Here is an 18,236-nt window from a genome sequence, read left to right as displayed (position 1 = left end):
GGTCAGACGTCAGTATTGCACTACGCATGGCTGAGTCAGTGACTGTGAGAAATTGAATTGAATTAATATCTAGAGGGGTTTGCGTCTCTGAACACTTAATGGACTGCGTAGCTACAATCTCTTATCCTTGAGGGGAAGATGATGGAGGAAAAAGTAAGGCTCGCTGATGGTGCAGTGAACTACTGAAGAAATGATGGAAATATCAAATATGCTGAACTTAACAAGTAATGCCAAAGGATGCTGATCTGGCTTTCAAAGCTGCCTTCTTGGAAGGAACAGAATTCCTTTGTGCTCTGATTTCAAAATTATTTCCATGCTTTTGCATTTCCTCCCTGATAGATACAAGAGGAAGGTGCGTATCTGTTAACAGGAATAATCTGTGGGCATTATTCAGGAGAAGAATGAGGAAAAGGAAAAGTACTGTCCTTTGTGTGCACTGGTCAATTGAAATGTCTGCTGACAAAGAACAGGCTTCAGGGGGAGGAAGAGGGGCATAAGCATTGTTGTTGTGTAAGCCCTAGCAATATGAGCAGAACAGATCTCTTCTTCTAAAGCCTTATAGCATTGTATCTGTAACCTAGTGTATAGATAAAGCTCTATATCCCTATTCTACAAGTGTTGATTATATGAATCATCCTAGGAAAGGATTGGATCCAAGTTTGTATTTTAAGAAGAGTTGGTTAATGTAAGTTTTAGAAGATAAAGGGAGAAAAATAGGGTAAAAAAATCTTGGTTAATATTCCACTGCTGTGTCCTTTTCATTTAGATAAGGTTTTAGGGTGGTTTGGGGAGTAATAAGTATATTGGTTTAGCATCATAATTCTGTGTAGACGAGCTGGTTTTATAAAACAGGTACATTTATTGGCAGTATTCAGTAGGATGCACATGAAGTTTTTGTATTGGAATACATGCTAATCGTTTTGGCAGTAGAATTAATTCAGTTTAATGACTTCTTTTAATCATTAGTAATATATTCAGAGCAATATGTTGTTGTGTATAAAGACAAACTGAAGCTCTCCTTCCACAGATGACTCCAAAGCATCATTAAATTGAAGAGGATTTACATTTTTTAAAAACAGCTCTTCCCTTACTGCAAAAATGGGAAGCATATCAGTATGACAAGTGTGCCATTTTAATGGTACTCTTTTTCCTCCTTTACATCATATTAAATAGGTTTGCTTAAATAAAGCCTTGAGTTTATTTGGTTTTCTTTGTGGGGCAGCTGCTTTTAAAGAAAATGCCTCTTCCCCTTACAAAGGCAGAGCTTCCTTGATCCCTGACTGAGGGGGAAAATAAATGCTATCACTGACTTAAAGTTCTTGAATGGGTGCAGTGTTAGTGTTTCAGTGTTCCTTTGGAGCCAGGAAAAACTGTATATTGAATCTGTGAAGGTTGTCTAAGTGTACAAATATTCATAGGGTTGGTTTTGTTTGGGTTCTCCCCCCCCCCCCCCCCCCCCCCCCCCCCCGTAAGAAAGTAATTGACTCTCTTTCCTTTATAAACTTTTGGGTACTAGATGGTCTATGTATATGGGGCTTTTTCCAGCTTTAGTGAATGAGGAAATGAGGCTGTGGGTTTAAAATGTTGGGGTTTTTTTCTCTCTTACAGTTTTAAATTAAATGCAATATGTTATTAAACATGCAGGAGAATTTTGCTTATAGGCTGGTGTTGTGCCTCAGTCATTGCCCATGGCTTCCACAGCACAGTGCACAGCTGGTGGTCATCGGCTGGGAAATTAATTGAAAGTTGACATTGCAAATACTTCTTTTCAGAGCGAGATAGAGATCCGAAACTATAATGACTTTCTTAAAGGCTTGAAGTAATGCACTGTGCAGAGCGCCATTGACTGTTGTAAACTGAAATTACAGATTTATATAGTATGGCAGCCAGGTGCTGCATGAGACCAACAGCTTCCTGGCACTTCTAATTAAAGGCAGTTCACTGCTGTTTGAGAAGTACTGGTCTTTCATCTGGTCTGCGTAATGCTTCTGTGAACCACAATGCTTCCTAACAGTTTGCCTGTTCTTGCAAATGGGGCAGTTCTGCTTTTGTCAGGCACTTTTCCATCCATGTAGGTAGGTAGCTGTGTTGACACAACAGTGGAACTCCCTAGTGGATGCCAGTTTGGCTTGCCTGCATCGCTGGGGACAGGTTTGTAGTTAAAGTTCTGCTCATTGCTGGTATGGTGTGAAGGGATTTTTATTTCCCTGCAGAAACAACCTCCTGTCCCCAATGGCTTTGTTAGTGGGGAAAAAAATGATACTATTAATAAGTCATATCAAAAAAAATCAAAATTATTTGGTAGTTCTGATGTCTTCATTTTTTTGAATACTTGCAACTTCTTCTAAAGCCTCTTTACAGGAAAATATAAGCCACAGGTCGTCTTTCATATGTACTGGCAACCGATGTAGTTCCTTTTTCAGACTGATAGAGTAGCTCAGTGGCACAATTTTCCTAGTCAAATATTGCAGGGTAAAGCCAGTGATTGTCTCTTCTGACATGCTAAATTCCACCTCTTTCTATTCTCTTTGTTCAGACTTAAACTCATTTTAGTCGTCTTGTTTATTGTAGAGCAAAATTGTAAATCAGTGGTAGTATTTATCTGAGTGCACATGCTGTCGAACAAATGGAACTTCAGATTTTGTCAGGTATATATCCAACAGATGAAAGAAATTTTTGTGTGTGTGTACTGTGACTCAACAGTGATGAAATTTAAGATTGACATTTTAGATGGCTGTTATTGAGTGAAGATTAATGATTCAGATGGTGCTGTCTCAAGCCAAACTGCTTGGATTCTCAGAAATCTTGCAATTTTGGCTTTCATCTTGCATCTTCTGGCTAATAGATAATGTGCCAGTCTCACAGTTAGCATTAATCTGTACATTAAAGGGAGGAAAGTACAACATAGAAGCCAGCAAATGAATGGTGTGGCCAGCTGCAATTTGAGCAGCTCTTTGAAAATTATTTACTCATCTATCTGTTTCAGAAACGATTGATTTAATATTTAAGGATCCTGTCCTCCTCCAGCTGGTGGCCTCTGCCTCTTTCGTAATGCGGTGTGCTGAGTTGATGGCTCATGTGCCCATGCTCCAAAGGGACGGACGTGGCTGGCAGCAGGAGGCACGTTACTCTGCGCCCGCTGCCCTTCTCCTCCCAGGCCTGCTGGCTGTACGTACCGAGGCAGAAGTAGCCCCAGTTCCAATACTGAGAAGGTACAGCTGAAACAGTTGTGCCCAGTGTGTTTAGTCCTTTATTCAGAGGTGACTAAGGAGGAGGTATGGTGCCAGCTGAGTCAGTGTTACTTCCTGTAGCACCTGTTTTTTCTCAACTCCTGTAAAGAGATTATTAACCAGGGTTTGCCCTACTTCAGTGTGAACTCTGAATCACTGCTTAGAGGGTAATGTGGCTTTAGATGGTTTTCTGGATTAAGAATCGCATTTTAATTGCCTTCTCTGTTAAAGGGTAATTCATGTCTGCTCTGCCAAAATGCGTGATAAGCCTGCATATCCCTACAGTGGTTCAGTTTCATTTTTCTGGTGTGTTTCCTGTATTTAAAGCAACTAGAACACTTTAGCTATTGAGAAATAGTGAGTCATACATTTTGATACTATAAAATGTGGCACCTGCAAAACTCTGGTTTCTCACAGCATGGTTAGAAATATTATCAGGTCTATGATCAAAGCGCTGCTTTAACAAAGGCCTGATCACATGGGGCTTTATTAGGATTTGCTGAGATATTTTGTCACAGGACTGCTATGTACGTGTTTGAGTACTCCACACACACGCACATGCACACACCCCCACTCACCCACCCACCCCCTTTGTGGGATAGGTGGTTATACCATGGTGAGCAAATATAAATGTGCAGATGAGATAAAGGGTGGGGTTTGGGTTTTTTTGTTTGTTTTGTTTTTAAAGTTTGGCCATTTCTTGGGAAGTTTAGCTGTAGTAGTAGTGAATATCGTTTATAAACAGGGGTCAGACTTTGGTTTCAAGTTAGATTTAAATTACAGTCTATAGTCCACACTTCTGACAATTTGTGGGCATATTTTGTACCTATTGAAATGTTATGTTTTGTATGCATATATATATATATGGAAGAAAAAGGTGCAAATGTTTTCCTAAATTGTTGATTATTCTTGAAAGGCAGGTTTGCCGATCTCATTCTTGCACACTTTTGCACATTTCATTTTCATAATACTGAATTTACCTTTCTCTAATAGAGTAGTAAAACAAGTAAGGAGACAACATTAGCCATGCTGAAATGCTATATATCTTAATACTTTCAGAATTGCATTGAAAGTCCTGAGGAAAATTCTGTTTCCTTCTAATGAAAGTGGTTGGATCATCTTTATTCTTGGACTGTAAATCTGAGCATTTCCAGCCATAAGCAAGGCTTGCAGTTCTTTTACATTATTCAATAGACCTTTGGCTGACTTCACATCCTAAAGATGCATGTCTTATTGCAGCATATTTTAAGCTTGGCAGGCAACAGTATTGCAGTAGATTGTCTCTGCACCAAACTTCTGCTCTCTCGGATGTGAGATCCTTCCCTCATTCACATGGGGTGGGGAGAAGCTTGTGTTCCTTAGGCGAGAGGTATATTTCTTATTCTTTGCATTGTGCTAATACTCGTTTTGTGCTAATGTAAACTGCATAAGATCTATCATAGCCTTTTTGTTCCAGTTTAAGCTCTTCTTTATCAGTCTCTGAAACCTGAAGCTGGAACATGTCATGGTAGATGTTCACTTTTTTGAATAGCCTAGATTTTTGTTGTTGTTGTTGTCATTACTTCTAAGCAACTTAAAAAGAGGACATTCTGCTCAGCTTGCTTCTACAGTTCATGCTTTTAAAATTTGTTGTGCTTTTCTTAGCTAGGTCATTTCATTATTCTTACCTCTTTGTGTTCTTGAATCCTACAGCATTCTTAGCAGTCATATTTAAGGTCTCTTCGTAAAAGTTGTGGGATTTGCAGGCTGCGAGCAAGTGGGACATGGAGGTTCCTGTGGGAAATTATGACCCTTCTTTGTCAGACCTTGTAGCTCTGCAGATGTCTGTCTCAGTTATCCAGTACCTGAGGCTTTTGGAAAGTTCTTCAGTTAAACCCATAAATAAGGAGTGTTGTCATGCCCACACTTGAAAGGCAAATAGCAAAGGAACTGATTTAGGAATTCTAGTGGGGTGCAAGGACACAGATATGTCTGTGCTGTCCTGATATAAAAATTTTGTTTTAAAGAGTACAAATAAAAGGCATAAGTATTTTTGGTAAAATTCAACAATAGCTGTGGGAAGTTGATATTTAATTTTTAGATAGCTTCTGAGAGTACTGGATCTTGAAACTGACAGGTTTTGTTGGTAGGTTTAATAATTAATTGCAAAATGTAATCAGTATCTTAATTTAAGGAATAGTAACAACTTAATCACAGTCTAAAAAAAAAATCTTAAACTGTTACATTAAAATTTGCTAGTTTAGAACAAATGTTCTGCTTGTTACTGACAGTGCTGTAGGTCTTGGCTTTAATAATATAGTTCATGTGTTTGCTGTCTGGGTTGTGGTGGCTTACTATTGTTCCTTCTAAGAGTAACTGAAAATTTAAAAAAGAATGCACAGAAATAAACCCTTGGCTGGTGTGTCTCGATGTATCAACTAGCTTAAGGCTGACCACCTTTGTAAAGGGCAAGTTGCAAAAAAGTAAGGTCAGTACTAAAAGCCTGTGCTCTTAGAAGGGTTTTCCAAAACAGGTTTCATTGGAAGAAATGACCCCTAACTTTTAATTCCATGGTTTGATTAGAACATTTAATTTAACAGTAAGAATCAAAAAAAATGCTCAGTTATATTTGACTTATCTATTCTCGAAGGGATTTCTGTGAATACAGGTTCACAAGCAGCTCAACTGATCAGACAGTGTCTTTGTAGATCACACAGCAATAAACAGGTAATTTTTGCTGTCTACTTAATGTTCCAAATCATTGTTCATGTTTGTAAATATAAACATGAGTACAACAAAGAAAATGGAGGTGGATAATATTAATCTTCAAAACATGTACATGGAGTATGAATGCCTTTAAAATTTAAATGCATCATGTTCCTGAAATTTTGAAATGCTGAATGTTTCTCTTATTTCTGTTTTCAGCACCTCATCTCGTGTTGCTAAAGGAATAGACTACACAAAAATGAGCCTCCATGGTGCAAGTGGTGGACATGAGAGATCAAGGGACAGACGCAGATCAAGTGACAGATCTCGTGACTCATCCCACGAAAGAGCAGAATCTCAGCTCACTCCATGCATCAGGAATGTTACTTCACCAACAAGACAGTATCATTCTGGTGTGTTCAGATCTATTGCCATTTCAGGATTAAAATTCTTAAACTTAATTACTATTTTGTTAAAAGAGTACAATAAAAGGCATTATTTGTTGATGCCACAACATCCAGATTTCTTACATGTGCCCTGGGCTGGGAGTACCCTATTTTGATAGGTTATAACTTTTTCTTCCATCTGCAGTGTGTATTCCTACATGATGCTCTTACTTAGTTCAAATCACAAGAACAGTCTAATTTTTCTAAGAAATTAACTGACTAAAGACTTCCCCTTTGTTTGGTAGGGTTTAGGTATTTAGAAATATAGGAAACACTTGGAGTTTTTTGTGACAAGACTTGGTTTGTTTCTTTGAACTACAGCACTAAACACCAGCTGTGATGCATAGCTTCTATATTATGTTGAGTTGCTTTTTCAGTACTAGAATGCTAAATTTTTCTTGTACGGTCTTTGGGGAGGTGAGGTGGTTTTGATGTGTAAGTGGTAGAAACTTCAGGATCTCATATATGGACAGTTATGTTTGAAGGTTTCTTTAACTAGAACAGATTTAACTGAAAGAATTTGTAATTAAGTTACCAAGTTGCCATGTTTTGTGCCTGGAAAGACAAACTGCATAGAGCTCATGTAAATATATAATTTCATTTCCTGTCTCTTCTCCTTCCACCTCATCCCCACTTTAAGATCGAGAAAAGGATCACAGTTCATCTCGACCAAGCAGCCCTCGTCCTCAGAAGACTTCCCCTAATGGTTCAGTTGTTAGCATGGGGAACAGCAGCAGAAACAGTAGCCAGTCAAGTTCAGATGGGAGCTGCAAGGCTGGTGGGGAAATGGTATTTGTATATGAAAATGGAAAAGAGGGAGCTCGGAATGTAAGAACTTCTGAACGAGTAACGCTCATAGTGGATAACACCAGATTTGTTGTGGATCCTTCTATCTTTACTGCACAACCTAATACAATGTTGGGCAGGTTTGTATCTGAGTTTTTTTTTTTTCCTTAATCTCTAACTGTAGAAGAGAGCCATAAATGCTTTGTAGATATGAAAACTGTTTAAATAGCTGTTGAACTCATATTGCTACCGCTGATCTGCTAATGTTTAATATTATCAATTTGCAAAGGTCTTTAAGTAAAAAGCAGATATAAACCATAGATAAACCCAGATAAACCACGACAATACTATAACAGATCAGAGCCTCTCAGCAAAGAGACCTTACACTCAAATTGGTCAATAGTTGAATGAAAGTCCACAATAAGCGTGTAATATTTTCTGTAGAAACTATAACGAGCAACGTATTTACCATGTTTACTTGGTAGGAAAAGATTCTATACTTGCTCAAATACTGGCTGGTTTTGCATTGTCCAAATGTAGAGAGCACCGCTTACAAACTCGCAGCAAGAAAGAAATGAAGGTTTATACCTGTGTCACTTTGGATTTGGCTTTTTCATTAAAATGTGGCTGTTTCTCAGCCCATAAGGATATAATCGTATTTAAAATACATATATATAAAGTTATTTGCCAAGGTACAGGTAATAAATATGATTAAACAATTTCTGCTTTGTTTAAATCACCACTGTGTGGGATAAAAAATATCTTGGTTTCCTATTTTGAAAACTTGGGGAAGAGTTACAGAGAAAGCAAAAAATGCTTCTCTGTGTAACCTGTAAAGGGAAATAAATAGAAGTAATACTGAATTAAATCATTGTTTATGCATAATACATGCATAAATGTATACATATAAATATCCAGACTAACAAACTGGAGTGCATCAGTGTGAAGTTATGTGGTGAAACAGTTTTGTTTTCCATGCCCGGCCTCAGAGTAAGTGGTGCTGGCTAATGCACTAGATTTTTTTTTGTGTGTGTGTGTTGCTGAGTTATTCTCCCTTTGGGATTGGTTCAAGGAACAAGCTTATTTTATCTACTGCTAATTCAAAAGTAGGTTAATAAAGATACAGAAATACTGCTCTAAAATGCAAGTTATTTATAAACCCACTTTCACCCAATGTCAGTTCACAGGACACTAAGCAGGAACAGCGGAACAGCTTAGCTAGTATGTTCTGGGAGGTAAAAGTAACTATAATGAGAATGTATTATTTGCCTTAAGCCTATATCCTGTTAGACTGCCATTTTCCTAACTATTATTTCTTGTCTTGAAGAGTGGTCAGGAAACACATGTCAAACTATTAAGTAGAAAAAAGTTACTTCGTTCTCTGTTATAAATGCACACAGTACACCAACTCTGCTTCTTTGGCTTGTGTGTATGAAAGCAAAGCTTTGCCATTGGGGTATATTTGTAAATAAAGAGTAGAAGGCAATACTTTTTGTAAGCATAGGGTGTAATTCTGTATCAGAGGTGTGTTTCAAAAAATTCAGATTCTGTTTGGGACTTGTAGTTGTCTCCTTAGTCTAATTTTGCTTGCATCCTAGTGGGGAGAAATATGCTGTACATGCTACCCTTAAGCATGGGTATTTTCCATCAGAGTGTTACTTCAATTTTGAATTAACTAAATCTTTTAAATAAAATTGAGGTGAGTTGCATGTACTTGAACGCTAAGCTCTGTTTCTTAAACTACCTCAAATGTCTTTAAATAATGAGAATTCCCCAACAAAACCTGTTCTTGTGCTACATTACCCCACAAATGGCAAAGAAGAGTTCTTTCAGGTTCCCCCTGCCTTTGGCACTGGCAGGAAATGGCCTGGTCTAACTTTTGTTTTGATCAAAGGATATTGGCAAGTTAAGATTGAAGAATAAAACTAGACTTTCCTGAGTTACACTACCCTGCTTTCTATTTTCTAGTAGTCTTGCTAAACATAAACCAAACTGAACAGCGTACATACAAAAAAGGGAGAATAGACTGGTTTTTCCCTGCCATTTCAGTACAATTTTTGGCATTTTACTTTTCAGATTTACAAAAAAAAAAAACAAACCCCAAACATAGTAAGGAATTCTAACCAAATTACTTTTATTCTTGAGTAGGATGTTTGGATCAGGCAGAGAACATAACTTTACACGTCCTAATGAAAAAGGAGAGTATGAAGTTGCTGAAGGAATTGGTTCCACTGTGTTTCGTGCTATTCTGGTGAGTTTTCAGGGGCAAGTACTGTTAGGACAAGCACTATGAGTATTAAGAGGCATAAATTCTTGATTTACGCTTACCTGCATATCTGGACTTTGTGGACGGAATAAATACCGTTCTTCTGTATTTTTCTCTAGAGGGGAAAAAATGCTTGATGTGAAAATACACGTAGGTTTTCTAGACATGTGCATGTGACAGCCAGGGAGAGAGAAGGCATGCATGAAATGAACCAAAAAACTACTGACTGCCAGAAATTTGTTCACCTTCTCCTATGCATCTAGTTTACCTACTTAAGGTATATTCAGCCCTTCTTGTGCTGAAATTAGATGAAACGGAGTACTGGAAGTTAACTTACTTCAGGTAACAGGAGAAAAGCAAACTTCAGTCTGAGAAGAAAATGGCCCCTTATGTATTTCATATCTAAACAAAGAAGTAGAGCTGCCATACTGCTTTGTCAGCAGAATTGGAATAGCAAAAGCTGAGCGAAGTATAGATAAAAGACAGTATACATCCACCAAAATGATCAGTATTAATAGTTGTCAGTTGCATAACAATTTTAACCAGAGCTCACTGCTCTGAAAGCAGCTTGAAAAATTGATAAATTTGAGGACAATGAAGTTCACAAAGTTTAACATATGTTGCTCTTTTACATTTTGGGGGGTTTGCTTGTGGAGAAAGCATCATAAATGAAAAGATGAAATGTTTCTGTCAGTCAATGTTGAAATGCATTGTGGTTTTTTGTTTGCTGCATTACTGTAGGATTACTACAAGACAGGAGTGATACGCTGTCCTGATGGGATATCTATTCCTGAATTGAGAGAAGCGTGTGACTATCTCTGTATCTCTTTCGAGTATAGTACTATTAAATGCAGGGATCTCAGTAAGTACAGAATTTATTAAAATTGAATTATACAGACCAACTTAGGCAAATATACGGGGGGATTAATTCCAAATTGTATCCTTTATTGAGTTAAGGACATGGTTTGACACTACATGAGCAAAATCCATCCTTTTTTCTTTCTTATATAATAAAGACCTTTTGAAAAATAATGTTTCTGATACTTCAATATCTGATATTCAGATATTTTTCTGCTGTGGTCAGCTCTGTGGAATACTTAAACTGTATTGATGCATTTGCAGTACAGATACAGTAACATTAAGTGGTATCTTTTTTGCAGAGGACAGTGAGAATAACTTATTCAACTCCTTGCTTAAGAGAATTAGGCTGTGTTGCTAGCACAAGTAGCGCAGCTTTGCTGGTGGTGTAGGGTGCATCATGGTTCCCAGCGTGTAGTGTCTCTTCAGCTCGTTCCTTCCCTGAGCACAGCTGAAGTTTTGGCCAATGTTTAAATGACCTGGCCCGTGTCTTTGGCTCCTCTGATCCCATGGTGTTTGCGCAGTGCGGAGCCCGGCGCAGGGCCAAGCTGTGGCATCCCAGCTGCGAGATCTGCGCAGGGCACCTGTGACTTCACCGACCTCACGGCATGTTGCCTGCTGAGTCACGCTCTCGGTGCACTTTGTCCTTAGCAGAAGGACTTAGCAGCTCATGCTGTGAGGGTTTTAAGAGGCTTTGTTTTTAAGCTACTGCTTATGAGAAGTGGGTTGCATACTCTGTTCTTTCAGCAACTGGCTTAAATAATGTTTCTTTTACGAAGCCCAAGAGGAGTCTTGCACACAATTACTAAATGCTTAGCAGTAGTAAAACATGAAGGAGGTCTCCTCAAAGTCACTTCTCTGTCTGCCCAACATTATGTTAATATATGCAGGACAGTCCTGTTAGTTTGAACTTCTAGTGGGGCTTCTGATAAACATTTGAAAAAGTTCTGATCTTACACAAACGAATAGACTAAATGTCTTTACAGCTGCCTGCAGTAAATACTACAAACTCAACAGAACTGCTGTGTTTCTTATTCCTGCCTTCATTTTTTTACCAAGCTTTGAAATGTGCCTATGCTTAAAATTTTGTTCCAGGTGCTCTCATGCATGAATTGTCAAATGATGGTGCACGCAAACAGTTTGAGTTTTATCTAGAAGAAATGATTCTCCCATTAATGGTAGCCAGTGCCCAAAGTGGTGAGAGGGAGTGCCACATTGTTGTGCTCACAGATGATGATGTTGTTGACTGGGATGAAGAGTATCCCCCACAAATGGGAGAGGAGTATTCACAAAGTAAGTTTATTTTCATTGTTTCCACCAAGCGACACTATGGTAGAGGTAGCAGTAAATGTGTTGATTTAACTTTTTTGTACATAAGTGCTGTTAGCAAAGTCTTTACAACATCCCTAATGCCTCACAAAAAAGCCAACTTAGTTTTGGTAGTTCTGCTTAATATTTTGCTTCACAGAAGCATATGTTTCATGCTATGTTCAAATCTAATTAAAAAGAGAAGGTAAGTTTTATTATTAAGGTATTGGCAGTCAATGAGGGGGAAGGGAATACTCTTTCAGAAAGAGCTTGATGAGAAAAGTGGGTAGGAGTCATGTATACTGTGGGAGAACAACTAGAGGGTTTTTTTGGGGGGGAGGGGGGGGAGTGTCTATTAGTATTTTAGAAGTATAACAGTTGGGTATATAGATGAGTTAAAGCACCTGTGAATGGAGTGCCCTTCCCTGCATCAGTGCTGTCCTTGTAGCTGAAAATGTTCCTTCAGTGTGAAAACTTGAAATTCAGGGTTTTGTGGGGGCAGGTAGGAGCTTGAGATACTCTTTGTACTTCAGTAGTATAAAGTCTTCTTTGAAGAGACTTCTAAGTATTACGGTTTTGTTTGTTGTTTTTTTATTTTTTATTTAATAAAAAAAAACACCACCAAAAAAAAAAACACCTTACATTTTTGGAGCATCCAAACCTCTGCAGCTCTTCCTAAAGGAGGAAGGCTCGATGTGAATATAGATCAAATGTGGCTGTTCTAATGTAGTAACACAATTTGCTCAGGTTTCTAGGACCTTTACATCTCAAAGATGTCAATTAAAAATACCCCCTACCCAAAGTAATTAGGCACACAATTACCTTTTACCTTTATACTTTTCATGAACAGTAGATTTGGATCTCTGCAGCTATATGGGATTGATGGCCCCAGTCCCTTCTTTTAAGGTGCTATAATCTAAATTTCAAAGGTGTCCATCTTGTTCTGCTTCACAAGTCAGGGTTTTCTGAAACTCATTTGCAGACCTCTCATATAATGGCAAGCAGAATGGAAAGATTTTTTTTGATGCCTGCAGGAATTCGATCAAAAAGGGAAATAAATTGACATGTCTTTTTTTGTGGAGGTGAGGTTGGGAGTATATAATGTGATTTGCTCTGTGAATTGTCCTATTGCACTCCTAAATCCAATGAAAAAACCTAAGTGAATAAAACAGACTAAATTGATAGGGAAAAAGATGTGCAACCAGCCCATTTCACAGTGCCTTCAGCCATTTTTCTCAAGAGTTCTTGAGTCTCTCCCCCTATTCTGAAATAGAAATACAAAGCAAAACAGTGAAAAAGATAAATCTTTGTGTTTTAAGACTAGAATTTTAATCTTTGAATAGTTTTTCCTCATTAAAATGTATTTTTAGTTATTTACAGCACAAAGTTGTATAGATTCTTCAAATACATTGAAAATCGAGATGTGGCCAAATCAGTTCTGAAGGAAAGGGGGCTCAAAAAGATCCGACTGGGCATTGAAGGTAAGAGGCATTGCTTGCACACTAACTCTTTGGGGAAGAAGGTCTGCTGTGCTTCTCTGCTTTATGATCATCTCTGCAGTTGAAAAAGGAAGGGTTGGTATTGTCTTTCATATTGAAATTAGATGATAAAATGGCTACAGGGGGAGTGGTACCCAGTAAAAACTGTTCCAGCTGGAAAACCCGATTACAGGCTCATGACTGGTCTACAAGATGTATCTGGCTGCTGCACTGTTTGCAGAGTAACTTAGGTGGTTTCTACTGACTTGCAACTCATGCCATTTGCCCTTTAGTTTTCATGCAAAATCTTCTCTGTACTTTTATTTGAAGTAATGATGCATTTTTACAGCTTTGTATATTCTGTTCTTGGTCTGGTGTCCTTTTCAGGACTTGAAATGAAAAATTTGGTGTTAAGTGGCAGGTAAATATTTTCTTTCAGGAAATACAAAACTATCAAATGGATCATTGAAGTGTGAAGAAATATTAATCTGAAATATCTTTTAAGTTAGGAGGCAAGTAAATCTCAGCTCCGGCTTTGCAAAAGACAATCACATTAAGTAGCATTAGATTTTTATTGTGAATATAACAAGTGGGTTTCTTTGCATTTCATTTTCCTTCTGATTGTTGACCCAAATATTTAAAAATCCAGCCTTTATAATTTGCAGGATTTCCATCATTCACTCAGCAAGTTGTCATAGTTACGTTTGTTGTTTGCCAACCAAAAGCAAATGCTTTTAACTGCTTGTGATCTCTTCAGTAAGTTCAGCTGAAGGTGTTAGCCTTCAGACTGACATGCCATTCAACTAAACAAGAACTGGTTTTGTGTGTAATGCTGGCTAATACCAGAATATTTCTGCTGGCATTTCTTTTTTAGACAAAGAACAACTGTTTGACTAAACTTTAATGCTAGTGCCCCATAATATTATGTAACTTTCTAGTAAGGAAAATTATTGCTTAGGCAGAGGGGAGTGATGACTTGAACACAGCATAACCAGAATTGATAATTGGTCTAAAACGATGTATTTTCATCATTTGGCGAGCGGGGAGGAATGTGCTAGGACTCCACTTGGGAACCTGAACCACAGATCAGAGCGACACTGTTCTCTACTTCTGAGATCTCATTTCCTGCTTTCCAGGTCACAGCATTTTAGAAACACCTGGCTGCTTTTGGCTAAAGGAAGGAGCAACTAGCTTTGCCTGTGAAGTTAGGAAGAGTTGTCTGGTGGCAATATATTAATTACCGATAGCACTGTAGCCTCCTTCCTTAGGATTTGGTTGGTAGCTAAACTGCTGACTGTGTGTTCTCCTTGCATAGATAACATTAAGAACAACACTGTTGATGGCATCTGTTGCTATTCAGGATGTTGATGGTGACAACTGCTAATCTTCACTATGCTTCCACACGCTGCCTTTTTGTAAAAGAAAACCCTGAACTAAACCGTACAGGAAATGTTAACTCCTGCTGTACTCTGTTTCTTAGGTTACCCTACGTACAAAGAGAAAGTGAAAAAGCGACCGGGCGGAAGGCCAGAGGTGATTTACAACTACGTCCAAAGACCATTTATTCGGATGTCGTGGGAGAAGGAGGAAGGAAAGAGCCGGCATGTTGACTTTCAGTGTGTGAAAAGCAAATCTATTACAAATTTAGCAGCAGCAGCGGCAGATATACCCCAGGACCAGCTTGTGGTAATGCATCCTACCCCCCAAGTAGACGAGCTGGATATTCTGCCTATTCATCCTCCACCTAGTAACAGTGAGATGGATACTGAGGGACAAAACCCACCTCTCTGATCTAGACTCTTACTAAAACAAAAGCATGCTACTTTAAAGTGACTCTGTACTCGACTCATACACTGCAATTCCAGTTTTTTCCATTGTGTAACAGTGTTTAGGATATTGCAGTATGGACCTTTGAAAAGACCAAAGGGCGTACCTGATTGTTTTTGAAAGAGTACAGATCAAACATCCTGGGGTTACAGTGACGTACATGTATGTGTTTACCAGTAGGTTTGTGACATTGGTGATTTGTATGCTGGACTGTCCTCACTCTTAAGCCCATCAAAAAACAATGGGATGCTGGTGGCTAGTGTACATCGGTATTGTTACACAGGGGTTAGAATGCGGAATTGGAATTGATAGTAGCACTTTATAAATGGTTGATAAATGGAATTTGAAGCCATTTTTTATAAATGTATTGCACAATACTAACAAAGTGCTTCTATCAAAAGTATTAACTGTAAATAGTTTTGCTCTGAATAGATTGACCCTTTTAAAGTTATTGTATATGGTTGAGCACAAAACTACTTACTATTGGGTTTTTGGATTGAGGACATGATTCAATTACCCGTGTAACATCTTGTTAAACTCAAAGTTCTTTAGTGAATTTTTTCACTTGTTTGCAGCGTGAGCCATGTTCAAAAATTGTGAACAATGGATAGGGGCTTTATCTTAAATTTTGCCTTACCTTAATCTGTTCACAAATATTTATTTAATACATTTTTCATAAGTATCATGAAATAGGAAAATGCAAATGGTTCATTCTTCATTTATTAATGACTGTAAACAGTTTTTCATGCAAATAAAGTTTCCATTATTTTAGTGGGTTTGAGTTATCTGTAAATGAGATTAAGTATTCAGATGAATTTTGAAAGTAGTTTCTCTTCGTTCTTCAGGGAAGGATGGTCAATATTAAAGTGAAAACCAAGTATTTCTTAAAGAGAAATCTGGTAATGTTGGCCCTACCCTAGTGTTGTGTTTTTCTTAGTATAAACTTGAATGTACAAGTAAGTAATAATAGCTTCTCTAGAAATTTATTGTAGTGACAAAATCTTGTAAGTGTATGTAAGGCATTGGTTTTCCTCCCTTTCCCCCCCAAGGCTAAAGAAATGATAGATACCATTACTTCTAGCATGCACCTTCAGCAGGGTTTTATCAAATTTATTTATCAAAGTAAATGCTCCATCTTAGAACAAGGGAAACATTTATTTTAAAAATATTTAACTGTCTAATACATTACACTTTAACAATATTTATAGTAAAGGATTCTTACAAGAAAGAATAAACAGCTTTATGGTACAATTAGTATAAGAAATATCCACATGGGGACTGTTTTGCAGTGTAAAAACACACCATACATCTGAAATGGTCATTTGCATATAAAAGCTACCACTGATGCCAGTGAGTTGCACAGTGATTTAAAAAAAATTTCAAACAACAGAATCCAAAATATACAGGTATTGTAAGCTATACACAGCTAACCAAATCAACACAGAACACTGTAGCAGGTTATTCCACTTTGTCTGAAGTTACACATAGTAGGATGAGTTGCATTCTGATACAGCTTTTACGAAATTCATACATAAAAGCTTCTCAGTCCAACAAGTTTCACAGACTGTAGAACTCCACCAGTAAATGCACTTTGATATTTGGATGTTGAAGCCAGGTGCATCATTTACAAGGGCCATGGCAAATCACTGAAGTCTACAGGGCCACCAAGACCTGCATCTGCTTCAAGAAGGCTCATTATTACTGCCATTGCTGCTTCGTCATTGCTAGGGCTGCTTGATCCCTGATCGTTGTCAATCATATCAATGCCTATATGAGAGTTCTCCCCTGTAAGCATAAATACAGTAAGTTATCAGAAGTTCAGTTTTGTTCACTTTACTTGCTACGGGCCCTTGACGTTTGACTTGAGGTAGGATATCTGAATAGGCTGAACTATTTTGGGAGTATTCATTTGCTCGATATACAGGTTGCCATAGTTTCAGGGAAACCACTGATACCAGGGTGGTCACTCCTCAGAAATGACCAGTATGCCTAACAGGGACAACCTTATGTGCTATACTTCAGAAATAAGTAGATTAACATCTAGGAGTCAGCTTAGCTTTTCTTCTTGTCTTCAGTTGTGTAAAAGCATTCACAAAAAGCAGGTGAGGAGTTCAGCTAATTCACACCAATCCAGCAAGAGAAGAGAGGCTTCTAAGTACTATCTAAAAAAAAAAATTACAATATAAAGCCAGCAAAATAGATTGCCAGGCTACTCTTCAGGCAGGGGTAGGTTATGGGCCTTACGCTTCAGCTACAGCCTGCAGATGGTGAAAGCAAGTTACTGCTAAAAACAGCCATCTTGTTTGAGTTGGCTATATTTGTTTAGCTGGCATTGAAGCATGTTAGTGCATGACTTCACTTACCAAGAATAGAGGAGTTGTCAGAATATGGGTAACCGGAGTTATCTTGGATTTGCCCAGACAGTAACCCAGCTGAAGAAATGTCTGGAGTGCCACCATTCAAGATCTTGAAAGAAAAAATAGAAGCCATGAAACAGCATGAAATATTGCATTAAGTCTTAAATTGTCCTATATTGGGATTTTTAATACAGGGAAGGTGGGCTTCCAGAAAAAAAACACTACCTAAAGGCTAGCTAATCAGACTAGTTGTAAACTAGGAGCTACTTCCTCTGTATTATGCCCATCAGGCAGATGTCAGATGGATAGCGTATCACCACCAGAAAGGAAGAGATCAAGTCAGTGCTATACGCTAAACTTCTGCAAGTAACTTCTGAACAGCTACTAGAAAAAGTCCTCAGGGGATTTCTGTGGGGCATCTTTGTAAGTATTCCATCTGCAAGTGATAATAATTACAGATAACTACAGAATGCTTTTGAATTTACAAATACGTTATATGTAAAGTACTGTCAACTAAGATCCTTAATTTTAGAAGTATAATCCTCCTAGGTAGAGACAGACTGCATGAGCTGAGCATTGCTCCTGGATCACAAGCCTAACCGTTTTTTGGTACGGTGCAGCACAGCAGCACTGTGTACACCAGAGCTCACCAGGAACGGAAGAGCCTTCTCCGGGATTCTTAAATAGCAAGTGAATAGCTGAACTTGAACCATAGTTTTGAGCTGCTCAGATGTGTGTACATTGGAAAGTAAGTACTTGTGAGCTCCCTTCTGAGGGCAGTGTCAGCTGGAACTTGTGGTGTTTCTAGCAAATGTAGTCTTCTAACCAAGGAGACATATTGAGGGGTTACCCTGCTAGAAGTACCCAGCTCTCCCTGTGTATCTTCCTTTATTCCATTACAGTAGCCCCTACTATATGTAGGTGTTGAATTATTGTAGGGCAGAAGGAGCAAGAATAACTATTCCTAGAATTATAACTGTTTGTTTCAACTTTCA

The 18,236-nt window shown here is 38.1% G+C and overlaps 2 protein-coding genes across 14 annotated transcripts in view; one reads left to right on the top strand and one right to left on the bottom strand.

Moving 5' to 3' along the window:
* Positions 1 to 15,655, top strand: part of BTBD10 (BTB domain containing 10) — a 30,067-nt gene extending 14,412 nt beyond the window's left edge. For 4 of the 6 annotated variants that reach the window (XM_052810561.1, XM_052810559.1, XM_052810562.1 and 1 more), the window contains 7 exons: positions 6,135 to 6,328; positions 7,002 to 7,287; positions 9,296 to 9,398; positions 10,155 to 10,275; positions 11,367 to 11,564; positions 12,950 to 13,060; positions 14,538 to 15,655. In XM_052810561.1, coding sequence (XP_052666521.1) covers positions 6,175 to 6,328; positions 7,002 to 7,287; positions 9,296 to 9,398; positions 10,155 to 10,275; positions 11,367 to 11,564; positions 12,950 to 13,060; positions 14,538 to 14,848 — 1,284 coding nt within the window. In that variant the 5' untranslated portion in view covers positions 6,135 to 6,174 and the 3' untranslated portion in view covers positions 14,849 to 15,655. Of the gene's footprint in view, positions 1 to 15; positions 154 to 182; positions 353 to 6,134; positions 6,329 to 7,001; positions 7,288 to 9,295; positions 9,399 to 10,154; positions 10,276 to 11,366; positions 11,565 to 12,949; positions 13,061 to 14,537 lie in introns of those variants that run through there. The other 2 variants (XM_052810563.1, XM_052810558.1) reach the window with 2 other exon arrangements.
* A 304-nt stretch (positions 15,656 to 15,959) lies between these two features.
* Positions 15,960 to 18,236, bottom strand: part of BMAL1 (basic helix-loop-helix ARNT like 1) — a 53,266-nt gene continuing 50,989 nt past the window's right edge. For all 8 annotated transcript variants that reach the window (XM_052810552.1, XM_052810548.1, XM_052810554.1 and 5 more), the window contains 2 exons: positions 17,248 to 17,350; positions 15,960 to 16,669 (listed from right to left, as the gene is read on the bottom strand). In XM_052810552.1, coding sequence (XP_052666512.1) covers positions 16,509 to 16,669; positions 17,248 to 17,350 — 264 coding nt within the window. In that variant the 3' untranslated portion in view covers positions 15,960 to 16,508. The remainder of the gene's footprint in view (positions 16,670 to 17,247; positions 17,351 to 18,236) is intronic.

The sequence above is a fragment of the Harpia harpyja genome, chromosome 16, assembly GCF_026419915.1.
Source record: "Harpia harpyja isolate bHarHar1 chromosome 16, bHarHar1 primary haplotype, whole genome shotgun sequence".
Taxonomy (NCBI): domain Eukaryota; kingdom Metazoa; phylum Chordata; class Aves; order Accipitriformes; family Accipitridae; genus Harpia; species Harpia harpyja.
Note: the sequence above shows the minus strand (reverse complement) of the source record. Positions and strands in the feature narration are given on the sequence as shown.